Source organism: Lactuca serriola, chromosome 8 (assembly GCF_051521515.1).
Source record: "Lactuca serriola cultivar US96UC23 chromosome 8, Lser_US96UC23_V15, whole genome shotgun sequence".
NCBI classification, from domain to species: Eukaryota; Viridiplantae; Streptophyta; class Magnoliopsida; order Asterales; family Asteraceae; genus Lactuca; species Lactuca serriola.
The window spans coordinates 8,768,064-8,788,321 of record NC_136415.1 but is presented as its reverse complement, the minus strand read 5'-3'; the positions used below and the strand labels follow the sequence as shown (position 1 = coordinate 8,788,321).

At 42.0% G+C, this 20,258-nt stretch overlaps 1 protein-coding gene across 2 annotated transcripts; it reads left to right on the top strand.

The window, feature by feature from the left end:
- Positions 1 to 4,605: 4,605 nt before the first annotated feature.
- On the top strand, positions 4,606 to 7,262 carry LOC145066267 (S-type anion channel SLAH2-like). Of its 2 annotated transcripts, none has more exons than XM_079013475.1 (5): positions 4,606 to 4,754; positions 4,994 to 5,112; positions 5,201 to 5,671; positions 5,762 to 6,532; positions 6,623 to 7,262. In XM_079013475.1, the coding sequence occupies exons 2-5, from the start codon at positions 5,008 to 5,010 to the stop codon at positions 7,046 to 7,048; spliced, it is 1,773 nt and encodes a 590-aa protein (XP_078869601.1). In that variant the 5' UTR covers positions 4,606 to 4,754; positions 4,994 to 5,007; the 3' UTR covers positions 7,049 to 7,262. The 2 variants fall into 2 exon arrangements, with proteins under 2 accessions (XP_078869601.1, XP_078869600.1); XM_079013474.1 differs by having other exon boundaries at positions 4,613 to 4,754; positions 4,991 to 5,112.
- Positions 7,263 to 20,258: the final 12,996 nt, after the last annotated feature.

Sequence of the window (20,258 nt, the reverse complement as noted above, 5' to 3'; positions counted from 1 at the left end):
AACACTTTGGTTAAGTGTTTGGGTGTCTCGGGTAGCGTTTAAGGGTGTGTATGGCTAAGGAATGGAGTTTACTCTCCAAGAGTAAACCCTTATCACATAGTTTACGGCCCAGGGACTACTCACCATGAGTTTACGACCGTAAACTCATGGTGATGGGTTCTAGGGTGGTTTAAGGCTTCTACTTGCTCATGGAATTATTCTAAGTACTTTTCCAAAAAGGCATGAGTGGGTTTAAGGCTTCTAAGGGCATTGTATTGGAGTTTACGGCCAAGGGACAACTCCTAAGGGAGTTTATGGCCGTAAACTCTCATCCTTAGAGTTTTGTGAAGTTTAAAGCCCCTAATACCTTGCTAGCAATTTCTAATGAAGTGTGATGCTATTTTGGGGGATTAAAACTATCATTTGGATGTGTTTTGGGGAGTTTACGGCCTAGACACTTGCTTGGGCCGTAAACTCCTTTTTATCCCTCCATTTCTTGTGTTTAAGCCCTTGTTTCAATCCTAGTATTTTATGGTAAATGTCTAAGGCCATTTGGGGAACAAAAACCACACTTTGGGTATGATTTGGGGTGTTTACGGCCTTGGTATAAACCTGGGCCGTAAACTCCTTTTTATCCTTCATTTTGATGTGTTTAATTGATCCAAACCCCTAATACTAAGTCCCTAATTTGTGTATGAAGCCTAAGGGTGTTTTTAGGAGTGTGTTTGGGGCTTTTGACATGGTTTAGAGGTGTTTACGGCCTAAGCAAGTGCTTGGGCCGTAAACTCTCTTTTATGCCCCAAAATGATTGTTTTAAATGTCCATTAGGGACAAGTTTGGGTCATTTTGGCCTTAAATAGGGTGTTTACGGCCTAAGGAGGATCTTAGGCCGTGAACTCCTTTTCCATTTCTTCTAAGTCTGATTTTTGGGCTATAAACATGAATCAATATGTTTAGAATAAGTTAGGATAAGCGGACTTACAATTTGGAAGCGTTTGGTTGCGGATTCGGGGCGAAAACGAGTCTAGAGAGAGAGTATAGAGAGAGAGTGTTTAGGGAGTGTAAAAAGTCTCCAATGGACTCCACTCACCTTTATATAGGGTTCCGAGTCGGGGCTCAGTGGAATTTTACCCGATACTACCGTTAAACGGGGCTTTTGGTCGCACCCGATTTAGGGGTCGTAATAATAAAACTTAACACTTTCCAAATAAATGGAAATGTGTGATGTGTTTTTATTTCCTTTTTATCACGACTTAACGGCATGTTAATGTAAGCCAATGGAATGTTTATTAAATTGACGCCCTCTAATTAACGGAACTTTTATACAGTGAAATATTCCGTTAACAGTAACGGGGAAATGTAACGGGATAATTTGGGTTGTCACATGTTAACTGCCAAGTTCTGCAGGCACATGTCCTACTACCAATATCCACAATATATGCATCATACCCAAGTCTGACTTCATATTGTTGATAACCAGATGGTATTACTTTCCAAAATCTGTCCATATGCACATGTTAAAAAACAAACATATATAAGGACAAACATGTTAAAAGAGAAACATATATAAGGACAAACATTTTTAAGCACTTACCTTTGAAGATCCTTAAGCTTGGACAACTTCAGCCTAATGGTAGGACATATGGTTAAATCCCAAGATTGCCCCTTAATCTTTTGTCTATAAAGCCTCTCCATCACATAAATTCGAATTTCTTCTGACATGGTGATTAGTGGTCTCTTCGTGGCAACTTCAATCACAAAGTTGAAACTCTCAGATATACCATTTTCATATGCATCACAAGCCCTATCAGTCTGAAAAAATGCTTTACTCCAAGTTTTAGGGTCCCTTTCCATCAAATGGTCATAAGCTAGTGGCTCTAATTTCTTGATTTCATTCATGTGTTGTTCAAATTTTGCAGGGGTAGTAGCTGCAGCAGCATACCAGAAAAGCTTTCTAAACATTTGGCCCTTAAACCTTTTCATGAAGTTAGCACATATGTGCCTAGCACATTGCCTATGCTCTGCTGCTGGGACCCTTTCCTTCACAGCCTCAAGTAATCCCTGTTAGCAATAGACACAAAACTTAAACAACAAAAACATAACATAAGCTAAAATAAAGATGGAAATAATAGAAATTGATTACTTTGTGTTGGTCTGATATCAAGGTTAGTCCATGCCCAACTCCCATTCCAAGGTCCTCAATTAGAAGGTCAATAAACCACTTCCATGTTTCTTTACTTTCCACTGATACAACAGCCCAAGCAATGGGATATATATGGTTATTTGCATCTCTACCTATAGCAGAGAGAAACTGACCTCTGCATATGCCCTTTAGGAAGCAACCATCTAGTCCAATTACCCTCCTATAACCTTCAATCCATCCATCCTTCAATCCCTTGAAACATACATAAAACTTTGAGAAATATGTGGTTCCATCAGGCATGACATCTACATCCATCTTCACTGTTGATCCAGGGTCAGTCCTTCTTATCTCTTCTCCATAGCTCCATGTTTTTGCATAATGCTCTTTCAAAGTACCCTCTATCTCCTGAAATGCATACTTCCTTGCATTTCTGTATTGACCAACACTTGCAATCAAATTAAATTTCTTGCTGACTTTAGCTTTCAACTTCCTTATACTCATCTTTGGTTTCTGAAGTATATGATTCATGAAATGCTTTGCTATCCATTTATAGGTAACAATGGACCCAAATTTGAACACTCTTGCACAATTATGCATATCATTTAGAGATTTAATCTGGAATGATTTTTCACTGCTCATCCAGGTTGCCCACAACCTAAAGGGACAACCTTTACCCTGTTTATTTGTCTTACCTTTACAACATTTTACCAATAACCTTTCATGATCACTTTTCTCATACCATAAATCATATCCATTTTTGACTGCATAGTTGGTGATACACAACTTCAATTCCAATGGATTAGAAAACTTTATACCCAAAACTAGCACCATTTGCTCCCATTCTTGATTCTCATTATGGACAGGGAACACAACATCCTTAAGCTTCCCATTGTTTGATTCCTCTTCATCATCATCACTAATATGCCCTGAAAGTTTGTCCAAGAATGGGTCTCCAACAGTTTTATCAAAAGTATGTTCCTCTTCATCATCCCATTCATGTTCATATTCCATTGTCATTGAAACTTCAGAATCCTTGTCATCCTCTTCATCCATATAATCTGACTCATACCCTTTACCATCTGCTAAGAACTCGTTATCAGCCCAATCAAGAATTGGTTCATTTCGGTGGTCAATGTACACATCTAACTCACTCTCAATCAAGACTATCACTCTCCAGACTATAAACAGTTTCCACAAACTCCCAATAATCAGCATCACTGTCGATTCTTCTAATACCCTCACACAAGCTTTCCTTTCTCATACAGTAGTAGACATTATCACAGGCTCCATTGGTTAATTTCGTAGGCCACTAAAGAAACTCTTTATACGTAAATCCCCCAAAATCCACATCATGTACATTTGTTTTTACAGGGTCTAAGTACACCAATGAGTTTGGCGAAAAGAATCCATTGTAATGAAAATCTATAGATACATACATACATGTAGATGAGGATGCCATGCTAGCAGTCGAATTCAATTCCAACTTCAATTCCAAGCCATAATCGTCGATTTGATGTATCGATTAATTTCTCAAAGAAGAAGGTAATCGAGGTGTGTTAGCTGACAATGACGAACCCTAATTAAATGAGAAAGGGGTGTAATGGCCACGTAAGATTCCACATAATGTTTTCAACCCAACTAAATCAATGTTACCGGCTAAAACAGGTAATAGCCGGTAATGTTGGTTATTTTTGAACGGATGAAAAAAGTTAATTGGGTAAATAAGTACAAAAAAAAACAATATTACCCATATGTTAACATTTGAAATTATAATTACCTTAAAAAGTCAAATTCCCAAAAAATAATTGTACTACATAAAGGGAAAATGATATGAGCGCATCATTTGTAATGTATAACCCTATGATGTAATGTTTTTGTTCCAGTGTAGCTAACACCTAGCTAGCTTTAATAGCCATTCAAACAAACATTATGTTTTATGTTGCAAAATGAAAACGCTCTTATGTAAGATCAAGATTTTGATAACATTGGTTTCAATGGGTAGCAAACTTCAAATCTAGAGTATATTGATTGGCATCGCAATAGCCAATATGATTGGATTTAATTCCTTCTAAGTCAACTAAACATTTTACCTCATTTAACCATAAATTATGGAGGTTATTTGTTTTCTACAAATTTGTTTATCTATTTTTATTTTTTATTCCAAATTTACGGTTGTTTTTGAAATAAATGACACTACTGCTGGTGGAGGAAAAAGAAACAACATCCAAGATGGCCTAAAGATATCATTTCGAGTGTTTGGGGAAAATAGTTACTTGGAATGGTCCCACTTCTCACTTTGTTTATTCATTGTTCCAAATTATATTAAAAATATATATATATATATATATATATATATATATATATATATATATATATATATATATATATATATATATATATATATATATATATATATATATATATTGCATTTTGGAAGTTTATGAGAAAGAAGGGAGTGAGCGTAGTATATATAAAGCTTCACATACAACCACATGAGATGTGTGCTTCTTCTTCTTCTTTCCTTCTCCCAATTTCTTTGACCTTCTTGTCTCTTTGACCTGCAACCATATTAGACAATTTGATTTTGATTTTGAAATCAACCCCATCTAATTGTTCTTGGTGAAAGCTAAAGGTACAACTCTTATACACATTTTGTCACAAATGTACAATCCTAATTAAGTTTCAAATCTAGCTCCATAGATTGCATCAGAACACTGATCTGTCAAAGTTATCGTGTTTTATGAGTAAAGAAACAGGAACATGAAATCGGAGTCCTGTACCGGTTAATAAAATAAGAAATCTTTAATTTAACTTTTAGTTTCGAGTTGATTCTTGATGAATCATGACGAATGAAGTTTTGTTTTGTAGCAGGAGATTTTTCTGCCATGGAAGTCGCTCAAGATATTGGAATGAAGAAAGAGGAAGCAATCCCATCGCTAATCAGATCCATTGATGCTAACGAAATTGCTGGATTTGATTTTGCACTTATGGTATGTTTGTTTTTTATTTGAATCGTTTGAGAGATGTGTTCATTAATGTTCTTGAAAATTTACTGAATTTGTTGTTTGATTTTGTTAGGATTCTGGGGGAAATAATAACGAAGGGGAATGCTCGAATCTTCACTTGAACCACCATATAACACCGTCGATTTCAATCAGCATGCCACCATCTCCGATGAAAACCCACCTGCAAACCCCCAAAAGAGTTGCATTCAGTCCCGACGTTGAACTCGACAGAAAGAGTCAGCTACCAACCACTAATCACGCCACCAGATTCCATTCTCAACCCATACCCACCGGCGTCGGTTTTGAAGCAGCTGTAGCCGCCGGAAAATCCCCCAACCTGCCTGTGAGAAACCCCAGAATCGAAAAACTAAAAGACGAAAGATACAACTCGTTCAAAACTTGGTCAGGTAAACTCGAGAGAAATCTCTCCACTTTACGAGGAAAACCACCGACTGATCAGCCGCCGGTGAACACCCCCCGCGAAAATTTGCCCGTTGATCGGTATTTCGATGCATTGGAAGGACCAGAGTTGGATACTCTCAGGGTACGTAATATGTTTGATTCTCCCCTCCTCCGGTTGAAAGTTTATCAAATTATTTCAGTTTTTAACAGTTTGTGCTGTCTTCTTTAACAGCCATCGGAGGAAATAATTCTTCCCGACGACAAACAATGGCCGTTTCTTCTCCGGTATCCGATCTCATCATTCGGTATATGCCTCGGTGTCAGCAGTCAAGCGATCATGTGGAAGAATTTGGCGTCAACGCCTTCCACACATTTCCTTCATATAAGCCCGCATGTGAACTTAATTCTATGGTGCATATCAGTCGTTCTTTTCGTGGTTGTGGCTTCGACTTACCTTCTGAAAATGGTTCTTTACTTCGAAGCTGTTCGTCGGGAATACTACCATCCCATTCGAGTCAATTTCTTCTTCGCTCCATGGATCGCATTACTGTTTTTGGCCTCCGGAGTTCCACCTTCGGTGACCACAAATCTACCACATTTTCTATGGTATATTCTTATGACACCCATTTTCATCCTGGAGCTCAAGATTTATGGGCAATGGATGTCCGGAGGGCAGCGGAGGCTATCCAAGGTGGCGAATCCGTCTAATCATTTATCGGTGGTCGGAAACTTCGTCGGGGCGTTGTTGGGTGCGTCGATGGGTTTAAAAGAAGGTCCGATCTTCTTCTTCGCCGTCGGATTGGCTCACTACACGGTGTTGTTTGTGACTCTGTATCAGAGACTTCCGACCAATGAAACTTTACCAAAAGAGCTTCATCCTGTTTTCTTTCTGTTTGTTGCTGCTCCAAGTGTTGCTTCAATGGCGTGGGCGAAAATCAATGGATCCTTCGATTATGGGTCTCGTCTCGCTTACTTCATCGCCATGTTTCTTTATTTCTCACTGGTTCGTTAAAGATTTGAAATTAAATCTGCAAGTTGATTAATTTGATTTTTGAGTGAAAATTAAACAACTTTTTTTTTATATAATTTACAGGCAGTTCGAGTGAACTTTTTCAGAGGATTCAAGTTCTCGTTGGCATGGTGGGCATATACTTTTCCGATGACCGGAGCTGCAATTGCAACGATTACATACACAAACGAAGTCTCAAACATAGTCACTAAATCTTTATCGACTACTCTCACAGTAATTGCAACCCTAACAGTCTTCGGCCTACTGATAACCACAATTCTGCATGCTTTTGTGATGAGAGATCTCTTCCCGAATGACATCGCCATTGCCATCAGTGATCGGAAGCCAAAAACTGTTCGGAAATGGTTCCACCGGAGGACCGGCAGCACTGAGAAAGATATTGAACATTACCTTAAATTTGTGACTTCCGATGTCGAGGGTTCTGTGGAACCCACATCCACAGAGGAAAACTGCACCAAAGACGTTGAAAGCCAAGTTCCATTGCCATGAAATAGATGGAGGATTCGCTGATAAGACAATGGAGGAACTTGGGCTTCCAAGTTTCGATGATGTTGGATGTCAAGAGTGAAAGAGTTGTGTGCGAAAGGAATAGTAGATTACGAATGTTGATGAGTTGTAAATTTGGTGTAATAATGTTACGATATTATTAGTAGTTGTATGTTTCCATTCTATTCAATGATTGAGCATCACTTAATTCATTGTACCTACTTGATTGCTTTGGTTTTTGGTTGATCCTATCATATATTTTTAGGTGAATTTTGTTCTTGAATTATTTGTTTTTATCATCTCAAAATGTTATTAGTATTGAGGATTGGTCTCATAGGTTTTGGTACTACTCACGCTACTCGTGTTTTTGAAAGAACGTTAAGAAAGAAATTAAGTCCCTAACTTTGCATCATTGTTGATATGAACTCAAATTACCACGTTGTGTTTCGTTATCCATCCACAATTATAAAGCGTATCCCAACCTCTCAATGTTTTTTAAAATAATGGTGGACCCTGCCGTGGAATCCAAACCGTGACCGGAATCCATATTAATCTTGACAACTACTCGGCTTCCAAGCCATCATTTGTGTGTGTGATATTTGAACCACGTGACCAGACCCATTCTCAAGCAATTACAACTATTTGCCGTATTTCACGGCAAGTACAACTATACAGTTACATATTAGACTAAAGGGAGTGGGTGCGGTCTAGGCCGCACTACCCGCCACATCATCACGCACACCGCCCCTGGGTGCGGTCTACGCCGAACTGCGGCCTTCCAGGGTGCACTTCCCTTTCTCTCTTTCCTCTTTTACTTGCTCTCTCTCCTCTCTCAACCAATCATCTTTTTTTTTCTTTTCTCTCTTCTAACCGTTTTCCCACTCCTACCTTGTCATTTCAAATTGATAAAATGAGAAAAAAATATGAGTTGGCATCTACGTGGCATAGGAGAGAGTGTAGTTTCAGTGACATCACTCCCTCCAACTTTATCCTAACAAATGAGTATGGCTAGTAGAATTTGTCATTAAATGATGAATATCTCATTTGTTTCAGAAAAAACAATACTCTTTATAAGAAAATCAAGTTGGGAATTTGATCATAAATGGTCAAAATCATGATGTTTGAAAGTTGGTCAAGTCATATGATGATGCAACAAATGAATCAAAAGCTATACCTAAATAAATGATTTACATAATATTAATAATAAAATTACAAGGTCCTCTAAATATTCAAATGTTAACCTTTCACTAATGTTCATTAATCCTTCAACCATTTCAAAATAGTACCGATAGACTTGGGGAGTCTAATAAGTAAACTCGAAGTTTGACTTCTGAATGCAATTCGATAATGACAAAGACAAACTCTCAAAATATTTTCAAATACATTTTATATTTACTAGGTATATTAGGATAAGAAGAAATGGTAATAACTAATTACCAATTCAAAATCAAACCCAAGTAACATTTTCAAATTCTCAAACCAAGTTTCTACACTCAAAACAAGTTAGTAGCATCACATCCAAAGCTTTTTTAAAGGCCTAACAATGAATACCAACATATTGGAGACATGTATAACCAAGAAATGGATTACAAACAATGTTTTAAAACTCGGGTCGACCCGGCCAGTTCAACCGGTTGGACCGTGACCCGGGATAGAAAGCGGGTCAAATTAGAACGCTTTTTTGTAAAATTACCGACCGGATCGAACCGGCCGGGTTTAACTTAAACCGCAGTTGAACCGGGTATTTCGAACCGGTAAAACCTGGATTGGCCCATTTATTAGGGCTTGGATAATTAAGTGAGATCGCTCCAGGCAAAACAAAGTCGGCTCTTCTCTTCTCTAGGAAACGAAAGCAACGAAAGCAATGAGCTGAAGAAGAACGCAAGCAGCGACATCAGCAGCGAGCTGAAGAAAGAAACTCGACTCTTCTCTTCTCCAGGTGAGTTTTCATGTTTCTTCTTTTCCCTGCAAAACAACGAATTTTCCTGTTGACCCGGTTGAACCGGTCATCACACCGGGTCAACTAAAAACCCGAGTTTTAAAACATTGATTACAAAAGTTCATCACTAAGAGTTATAGTTTAACCGTTCATGAAAAATGAAAATGGAGTTAAACTCAAAAGTGTACGAGAAACACTCAAGTCAACATGTCCTAAGTGATATGTATATATAAAATATGTAAACATGTTTTAAAATACAATATACCGTTCCTCAAATAAACACTTTAAAGTATGTTTCACGTATGCAACAATAACATATAAAGTCACATAGCAATCAAGAATACTATAATATTGAATTATGCCAAAATATTTACCAAAAAACTAGTAATAAAGACATTTACTATTGATATTTACTCAACTTCACTTCTAATAATTATTGGAGAGTCAAAAATCACCTTTTAGTTATAATCACTAATATAATTCTAAATGTAATTTCAACTTATTTAACTTAATTCAAACATAAACATGTATTTCTTATCCCTAAGGCAACAATGAATGTGATCGGATACCTTTCCGAATCCCGATGTTATAACGATCGTTTCCGAGGTATAAATTCATTTAATTCTTCAGTTTATTTAGTGGGCTACAATTGAATTGTTATTGTGAGTAGACCTCTTTTTGGGCCGAAGTGTAAGCAACCCATAAGCCGTACGCGGGGCGTAAACCCCCCCCCCCCCCCTTGTACGTTGGGCGTACTGATTAAATGAAGGGCGGAGAGGCTGATCGTACGCGCAGCGTACGCGACCAGGTGGCAAACCCTAATTTTAGGGGTTGAGGCGTATTTAAACCCCATTATAGCCTCCCATTTGGCCTCCTCACTTATCATTCACTCTAGAGAAACCCTAGTTCGTCCCCTTTGCTCCTTGTTTGTGTGTGTTTGATCTTTGAGCTTATTTTTATGAAGAAGAAGAAGAAGAGAAGTGGAAGAAGAAGAACTTGAGCACCTTGAACTCATAGATCTGGGATCATTCCTTCATTTGGCATTCAAAATAGGTATAAAGCTTCCAACTTTCCTCTTGTAAGTTTAGATCTAGGAGTTTTTGGAAGTTTGGACCTTTTAGGTCCAAAGGAAGGACCTTTATGTTGCAACTTCGTTTTTGGAGCATGGGATTGCTATCCTTGAAGCTCAAGAGTCCCCATAGCAGTAAAGTTTCAATCTTTGTGGCTTATATGGAAACATGCATGAGATCTAGTTAGTTTTATGGAAGTAGAATGTTATTTGTGGAAGTTTGAGCCTTTATGAGACTTGTAAGCCATCAAGTAAGCAACTTTATGACTTAAGTCATGGAATAAGCTTAGGATCTGGATTTGTAGCTTCTGGATCGGATTATTAAGCACTTAATGAGATGTTGGCTTAACAGAGTTGTACGCTGCGCGTACAAGAATGTACGCGTTGCATACAAGCCAGCAGCCGGTACGCTCAGTGTACCTTGGTGTACGCCCCGCGTACGCTGCTAGTTTGGGCTTCGAGTGTTGGGCCTTGGTGTGGGCCGGGTTTCAGGCTTAGGGTCCTTGGGCCTTTATGGCCCATCAGACATCAGTTGCTAAGGACCAAGGATTTAGTAGTGGTCTTGAGTAAGGCCCAATAAAAGGGTTCTAGGCCCAAAATAGCAAATTGGGCCATTAATGGGCCTATAGTGGGGCCATAGATGGACTTAGAAGGAATTAAGGATTTGGGCCATGTTTGTGACCCACACCATAGTAGGGGTAAAATGGTTATTTTACCCATAGAGGAATCCCTATTCTGATTTAGTATTTTATTTCCCATAATAGCTGGGAAGCAGCCGGAGCAGCAGTCAGGGATTTCTCATTCAGGAGTTCAGCAGTCAGCATCACGAGGTGAGTTTCCTTACAGTAGGAACGGGTCTAAGACCACAATGTCAACCCATTTAGCTAGCAGTAGTTTCCGGACTTCGGTCCGATGCAATAGTTAGTATGTTTGATGCCTTCGTGGCTCAGACAGGATTTATGTGCTATGTGTTCCGGGCCACGGCCCGATACAGTATGTAGTATATGTGTGTTCGTGTAGTTGATATGTTTATGATATGATTTGTTCAGTTAGTTCTGGACTTCGGTCTGATGCAGGGGGCAAGGCCCTAGTTAGTCCGGGATTCGGTCTGATGCAGGGGACAAGGTCCCAGTTAGTTAGTCCGGGCTTCGGTCCGATGCAGGGGACAAGGTCCCACTCAGTTTCCGGACTTCGGTCCGATGTAAGGGGCAAGGCCCCAGTTAGTTCGGACCTCGGTCCGATGCAGTGGGCAAGGCCCAGTATGTGCTTATTATGTTATTGTATGGTATGTGGTAGTTTGGGGGAGATCACTAAGCGTTATGCTTACAGTTTCAGTTTTGGTTTTAGGTACTTCCGCAAGTAAAGGGAAGAGCTCGGGTTGATGGTATCGCACACACCACAGCTTCAGTTTGTCCTGGGAGTTGTTTTAGCTTTTCATAGATGTGATTTGACACAGTCTTGATACAGTTTTCTCGTGATACTTTGCTATGATTTTGAGATAATGACGTATGGGTTTATTTTATGATATTGACATGATGTTTTTAGTAATTATTAAACAAAAATTTTCGGGTCGTATTTTGGGATGTTTCAAGTTGGTATCAGAGCCTTGGTTTGAGGGATTCGGATACACTTCCGGGTGTGTCTGAGCTTAAACTAAGGAAACGGTAAAGATTTTCAAAAGAAAAATGTTTTTGAAAAAGATTTCCGAAAAAGAACTTAGAAAGAAGAAGAGTTTTTTTTACAAAGGGAAAAAGGTGTGGTGCATGCGATCAACCAAGTTCAAGTAAATACTCCCAAATTACCCATACAAGTTTATGTTATGAATATCTGTTTCAGTTTCAGTAGAACAACATGCTAGAATAGGACTACGGATCTAGGAAGGATGCTTTATGTGCCTATTATATGTGTATCATCTTTATGAGAATCGCATGCTAGTTAGGGCTAAGGATCTAGGAAGGATGCCTTATGTGCCTGTTATATGTGTACTAGCTTATTGAGAGATGCATGCTAGTACAGAGTAGCCAATATGATAGCCAGAGTAGTATATGCTTTAGTATGTGTACTCAACTCCCGAATGCTGCTTGCTTTGTGCTCCTAGGAGTTTTAGTTGTCTTTCACTAACTAGTAAACGAATATGATAAGTTACATATTGCAAGGACTAAATAATTTCAGAAGGTTAGGTCTAGCCCTATTTCGCAGCTCTTGTCTGAGTCCAACCGTTGTAGGGTAGGGTCTCTCATTCGAAGAATTATCTAGTCTGAGTAATATGTAATAGTATTCACGAGCTAGTTAGGGGAAGAAAGCAGGAACTTTTTATGCAGCTGATGGCGGGGAGTGAGTTGGTGGAGTCAGAGATTTCCCTAGGGCAAGCCTAGGATGAGAGTAGTAGAAGTGACTTGGTGGAGTCGAGGCAGTACTTGAGGAAAGTACGGATAGATGTGGAAGGTAGTATGGGCCCGTACTACTAAAAGCAGAGGATCCATACTCGAATCGAGGAAAGCTAAGATGAGACCAGGAACTTGTGGTAGTAGTGATTCCTCGAGATATATCAGTGTTCCTGAAGTTTATTATGTGTTTCAGAATGGTGGTACTACGCCCTAGACCAGCAGTCGACAGTTCAGGTGTCGGAGGGGATCAGGACCAGGCCCGGAGGCCGGGCAATTGGACGAGCAGACTAGGGAGTTTCTCTCTTCAGAGATTACTCGCACCATACTTGAGCAGACTCATGTGATCTTCGGATCGATCAAGAAGGGTATCTTAGAGTTGATGGACGAGAGGTTGAGCACCTTCCGTGCTGAGGTGGCGGCCATGATAAGGTCGCGCACGCTTACTTTTAGGGAGTTTCGGGCATGTGGAGCTCCGGATTATCATGGGGCGCGGGACCCCATAGCGAGTTCTAGATGGTTGGCAGATGTGGCCAACGCTTTTCGCACTAGCAGATGTCCCGAGGGGGACAAGGTCAGATTGGCGTCCTGTCTTCTGAAGGACAGGGCACGGGATTGGTGGGAGGAGGTTGGTCATGCCATTGGAGATGAAGCAGATTTGGATGCTATGACCTGGACTGATTTTACTACCAGGTTCAGAGCTGAGTTCACACCGGTCATTGAGGTGCAACAGTTAGCTAGAGAGTTTCAGGATCTTACCCAGACCACAGAGACAGTGGCAGAGATTACCGCCAAATTCAGGGAAAGGGCTCTTCTTGTTCCTTAGTACGCGGCTGATGAGGGAATGAAGAAGGATCGTTATCATGAGATGTTGCGGAGTGATATCCGCTAGTTTGTGAGCCGGTCCAGCAATAAAACGCTGGATGACATGATTTCTAGGGCGTGAGAGAGAGAGAAAGAGATTTACCTTGAAATGGAGAGAAAGAGGAAGTCGGAGGCAGCTCCAGGTACAGGGAGTGCGGGCAAAAATCCCAAGGGTTCAGATCACAGAGCTAGGAGTCAGCAGAGCCACGATCGGTGTGGCAAGTGTGGGAGATTGCACAATGGGGCGTGCAAGGAAGGGAGTGTCGGGTTCTACAAGTGCGGTCGAACTGGGCATATGAGCAGAGATTGTACAGCCACTACTACCGCCGTTGCGGTATCAGATCTGATTTGCTTGATGGGTTTTGGTCATAAGACATCCTATGTGCTCATACAAACCCTAATGCTTGGATCTAGGTTTCTCTATTGTACATACTTTGAATCCAAGACTTTGAACCCTAATTCTAGCATATGGAAATCAGAATTCACATGTAAATAGGTTTAAGAACATACCTTGATTGTTATGTAGCAATAACAATCCAATTCCTCCTTGAATTGACCTTGGAAAGCAGAGAGTCACAAGTGTCACTCCTCTAATGGCTTACAAACACCATAAGCAAGTGGAGAAGGTATAAAGAGAGAGGAGGGAGGTTAGAATTCGTCTCTAAGACTTCTTGGGAAGGGATACACGAATTCATGACCTTGGGGTTGTTTATATAGGTGTAGAGATAGGGTTTCAGTCATTATCCTTATCTAGTTGATTATCCATTAAGCAACCAATAAGATAATCCTTGAATCCTTATCATACTCGAATTCTAAGGGATTTACACCTCAAATTCGTTCACCATATATATAAGATAATCCTTACCTTATTTTGTAACTATCACATAATTACAAATCAGCCCCTCTAGTTTAATTAATTACACTTGATCACAAAACTAATTCTTAATCAATTATCGACCAATATTAATTAAACAAATATGATTTCTCCTTTAATATATCATTCTTATAACATATTAATAAATCATATTATCCTCTCTCTATATATTTCTCCAATCAAGTTGCTTTGGTGAAGGCAACCCAAAAGGATCATGCACCATCGGGTCAAGTACATACCAAAATAGTTATGGACTTAGACACTAATCCAACATTGCTTCCATTGCAATCAGAGGGGACATAAAAAGTCCCAGTGTCCGAGTTTAGCTGCTGCAGGGAAGGTGTCAGCACCTGCTCCTGCTACTTTGAGGATTGCAGATGGCCGTCAGGGCTAAGCTAAGACGCCAGTGGCAAAGAGTAGGGCTTTTCAGCTTACAGCAGAGGAGGCGCGAGCGACTTTTGACGTGGTGACGGGTATGTATTTTTCTCCATACCTCTGCATTTTTTATTGATTATTTCTTATGGTTATATGTTTTGTATAGGGTCGTTCTCAGTGAACGGCATATCAGCTTTAGTGTTGTTTGATTCAGGGGCTACCCGATCATTCGTCTCTCTTGCGCTTAGCAAGAGGTTTAGCAGAGCTCCAGGGGAGCTAGATTGTCCACTTGAGGTTGAGATAGCAGTTGATAGGACCGTTAGGGTTGCAAGGGTACACAGAGGATGTTCTCTACAGTTATTCGATGAGCACTTTCCGGTGGACTTGGTCCCTATTCCCCTGCGAGGGAATAAGGTTATAGTAGGCATGGATTGGCTGAGCCCCAATGTGGCGGTGATAGATTGTGAGCTACAGTTAGTGAGGGTTCGCTCTCCCAGTGGGGGAGAGTTAGTGATTCAGGGCGAGAGGCCACAACGCGGACCAGTTCTGTGTTCAGCGGTGAGAGCCAGGCGCTATTTTCAGCAGGGTTGCATCGGTTATGTTGCCTATGTTTTAGATGCACGGGAGAAGGGCAAGGCGACGGTTGATGATGTTCCGGTAGTGCGAGACTACCCGGATGTATTTCTAGAGGAATTTCCTGGAATACCTCCCGAGAGGCAGGTCGAGTTTAGGATTGACTTGATCCCTGGTGCGGCTCCGATAGCCAAAGCACCATATCGGTTGGCTCCCCCAGAGATGCAGGAGTTATCTACGCAGATGCAAGAGCTGCTAGATAAGGGTTTTATCAGGCTGAGCAGTTCGCCTTAGGGTGCACCGATTTTGTTTGTGAAGAAAAAGGATGGGTCGCACCGTATGTGTATAGATTACCGGGAGCTGAATAGGGTAAAGGTGAAGAACCGTTACCCACTTCCGAGGATAGATGATTTGTTTGATCAACTGCAGGGAGCATCTTGGTTTTCCAAGATCGATTTACACTCCGGGTATCATCATATGCGAGTCAGAGGCGAGGATGTGCAAAAAACTGCTTTCAGGACCCGGTATGGTCATTATGAGTTTGTGGTGATGCCGTTAGGGCTCACCAACGCTCCAGCCGCGTTCATGGATCTCATGAACCGCGTGTGCAGGCCGATGCTGGATTGGTCTGTGATAGTATTCATAGATGATATCTTGGTGTATTCTAAGACTCAGGAGCAGCATGAGGAGCACCTGAGAGAGGTGCTAGAGATTTTGAGGAGGGAGAGACTTTTCGCAAAGTTCTCCAAGTGCGAGTTCTGGTTGCGCGAGGTGCAGTTCCTTGGACATCTCGTCAACCAGAAGGGTATTTTGGTAGATTCGGCCAAGATAGAGGTCGTGATGCAGTGGGAAGTCCCGAGATCTCCATCTGAGATTAGGAGCTTCCTAGGTTTAGTAGGGTACTACAGGAGATTCATCCAGGATTTCTCCAAGATAGCTGTACCGCTCACCCGACTGACTAAGAAGTCGGTGGTGTTTCGCTGGGGGCCCGAGCAGCAGGCAGCATTCGAGACCCTCAGGCGGAAATTGTGTGAGGCACCAATTCTTACCCTGCCAGAGGGAGTAGAGGATTTTATAGTCTACTGTGATGCTTCGATTGCAGGTATGGGAGCAGTGTTGATATGATAGCTTACGCCTCGAGGCAGTTGAAGCCTCACGAGGCTAATTATCCTACACATGATTTAGAGTTGGGGGCAGTGGTGTTTGCCCTCAAGATTTGTAGACATTACCTCTACGGGATCCGTTATACCATTTATACGGATCACAAGAGCTTGAGGTACCTCATGGACCAACCGAATCTGAACATGAGGCAGAGGCGATGGTTAGATGTGCTAAAGGATTACGACTGTGAGATCCTTTATCACCCAGGGAAGGCCAACGTAGTGGTCGATGCCCTGAGTCGCAAGGCAGCAGCAGCCCCGATCAGAGACATTTTTTTGAGGATGACTGTGATTAATCCATTGCTGGAGCAAATTTAAGAGGCGCAGGCCGAGGGCCTCAAGGAGGAGAGGCAGAAGTGTGAGAGGATCGTGGGCCGAGTAGCTTCCTTCGACTATGATAGTCGAGGATTGTTGACCCTTTATGGGAGGGTCTGGGTGCCATACCGGGGCGGGGCACGACAAGTGCTGATGGACGAGGCTCGTAAGTCTCGATTCTTCATCCATCCAAGGGCAACAAAGATGTATAGAGATCTTAGACCCGATTATTGGTGGCCCTACATGAAGCGGGATGTAGCCTGGTATGTGGAAAGATGCCTGACCTGCAGGAAGTTTAAGGCGGAGCACCAGAGACCTCACGGCAAGATGCAACCGTTAGACATTCCTGTATGGAAATGGGAGGATATCACCATGGATTTCATCACTAAGCTTCCCAGGACCGCACGAGGAGTGGACACGATTTGGGTTATAGTGGATCGGTTGAAAAAGAGTGCTCATTTTATACCGATCCAGGAGAGCATATCGGCTGAGAAGCTAGCCGACATTTATGTACGAGAGGTGGTGGCACGACATGGGGTTCCTGTTTCAGTGGTGCCAGACCGAGATGTCCGTTTTACTTCCAGGTTTTGGAAGCGGTTTCATGACGAGATGGGTACTCGTCTCCATTTCAGCATCGTTTTCCACCCTCAGACGGACGGACAGAGCGAGAGGACGATTCAGACTCTTAAGGACATGCTCCGGGCATGTGTCCTAGATTTCGGTGGCAGTTGGGATACGTATCTTCCGTTAGCGGGATTTTTGTATTACAACAGTTACCACGCGAGTATTGACCACCCTCCCTTCGAGATGCTCTATGGGAGGAAGTGTAGGACCCCGATTTGTTAGGGGGAGGTCGGTCAGCGTGTCATTGGGAGCACCAAAGTGGTGCTCAAGACGACAGAGTTGATCCAGCAGGTACGCAGTAGGCTGCAGACTGCGCAGAGTTGGCAGAAAAGTTATGCCGACAGGAGGCGATCAAACTTGGAGTTTCAGGAAGGCGACATGGTCCTCCTGAAGGTATCACCCTGGAAGGCTGTTATCCGGTTTCGGAAGAGGGGCAAGCTGGGCCCCAGGTTCATTGGTCCTTTTAGGGTCTTGGCCCTGGTGGGTCAGGTTGCTTATCGGTTGGATCTTCCGACAGAACTTAGCCAGATCCACAACACTTTCCATGTTTCTCAGTTGAGGAAGTGTTTGGTGGATGAGTTAGCAGTTGTTCCCTTAAAGGACTTTCAGGTTGATAGCAGCCTGAATTATATTGAGAGGTCGGTCGCGATTCTGGACCGGAAAACAAAGACCTTGAGGAACAAGGTAATTCAACTAGTGAAGGTGCAGTGGCAACATCAAAAGGGTTCAGAGTGGACATGGGAATCAGAGGAGGAGATGCAGGAGCATTACCCGGAGCTATTTTCAGATTCAGTAGCAGCAGACTTCGAGGACGAAGTCTAATTCAAGTGGGGGAGATTTGTAACGATCGTTTCCGAGGTATAAATTCATTTAATTCTTCAGTTTATTTAGTGGGCTACAATTGAATTGTTATTATGAGTAGACCTCTTTTTGGGCCGAAGTGTAAGCAACCCATAAGCCGTATGCGGGGCGTAACCCCCCCCCCCCCCTTGTACGCTGGGCGTACTGATTAAATGAAGCGCGGGGAGGCTGATCGTATGCGCAGTGTACGCGACCAGGTGGCAAAACCTAATTTTATGGGTTGAGGCGTATTTAAACCCCATTATAGCCTCCCATTTGGCCTCCTCATTTATCATTCACTCCAGAGAAACCCTAGTTCGTCCCTGTTGCTCCTTGTTTGTGTGTGTTTGATCTTTGAGCTTATTTTTATGAAGAAGAAGAAGAAGAGAAGTGGAAGAAGAAGAACTTGAGCACCTTGAACTCATAGATCTGGGATCATTCCTTCATTTGGCATTCAAAATAGGTATAAAGCTTCCAACTTTCCTCTTGTAAGTTTAGATCTAGGAGTTTTTGGAAGTTTGGACCTTTTAGGTCCAAAGGAAGGACCTTTATGTTGCAACTTCGTTTTTGGAGCATGGGATTGCTATCCTTGAAGCTCAAGAGTCCCCATAGCAGTAAAGTTTCCATCATTGTGGCTTATATGGAACCATGCATGAGATCTAGTTAGTTTTATGGAAGTAGAATGTTATTTGTGGAAGTTTGAGCCTTTATGAGACTTGTAAGCCATCAAGTAAGCAACTTTATGACTTAAGTCATGGAATAAGCTTAGGATCTGGATTTGTAGCTTCTGGATCGGATTATTAAGCACTTAATGAGATGTTGGCTTAACAGAGTTGTACGCTGCGCGTACAAGAATGTACGCGTTGCGTACAAGCCAGCAGCCGGTACGCTCAGTGTACCTTGGTGTACGCCCCGCGTACGCTGCTAGCTTGGGCTTCGAGTGTTGGGCCTTGGTGTGGGCCGGGTTTCAAGCTTAGGGTCCTTGGGCCTTTATGACCCATCAGACATCAGTTGCTAAGGACCAAGGATTTAGTATTAGTCTTGAGTAAGGCCCAATAAAAGGGTTCTAGGCCCAAAATAGAAAATTGGGCCATTAATGGGCCTATAGTGGGGCCATAGATGGACTTAGAAGGAATTAAGGATTTGGGTCATGTTTGTGACCCACACCGTAGTAGGGGTAAAATGGTCATTTTACCCATAGAGGAATCCCTATTCTGATTTAGTATTTTATTTCCCATAATAGTTGGGAAGTAGCCGGAGCAGCAGTCAGGGATTTCTCATTTAGGAGTTCAGCAGTCAGCATCACGAGGTGAGTTTCCTTCCAGTAGGAACGGGTCTAAGACCACAATGCCGGCCCATTTAGCTAGCAGTAGTTTCTGGACTTCGGTCCAATGCAGTAGTTAGTATGTTTGATGCCTTCGTGGCTCAGACAGGATTTATGTGCTATGTGTTCCGGGCCACGGCTCGATACAGTATGTAGTATATGTGTGTTCGTGTAGTTGATATGTTTATGATATGATTTGTTCAGTTAGTTCCGGACTTCGGTCAGATGCAGGGGGCAAGGCCCCAGTTAGTCCGGGATTCGGTCTGATGCAGGGGACAAGGTCCCAATTAGTTAGTCCGGGCTTCGGTCCGATGCAGGGGACAAGGTCCCACTCAGTTTCCGGACTTCGGTCCGATGCAGGGGGCATGGCCCCAGTTAGTTCGGACCTCGGTCCGATGCAGTGGGCAAGGCCCAGTATGTGCTTATTATGTTATTGTATGGTATGTGGTAGTTTGGGGGAGCTCACTAAGCTTTATGCTTACAGTTTCAGTTTTGGTTTCAGGTACTTCCACAAGTAAAGGGAAGAGCTCGGGTTGATGGCATCGCACACACCACAACTTCAGTTTGTCCTGGGAGTTGTTTTAGCTTTTCATAAATGTGATTTGAAACAGTCTTGATACAGTTTTCTCGTGATACTTTGCTATGATTTTGAGATAATGACGTATGGGTTTATTTTATGGTATTGACATGATGTTTTTAGTAATTATTAAACAAAAATTTTCGGGTCGTATTTTGGGATGTTTTAGATGTCCTAAGATCAAGTTACAAAGTTCTTTAGGTTGCATTTGGCGTGCTACAACTAGCTGAAAAGTTAGCTTATTTTTTGAGTTTTTTTGGGTTGTCGTGTTTGGTAAGCCAAAAAGGTAGCTTAT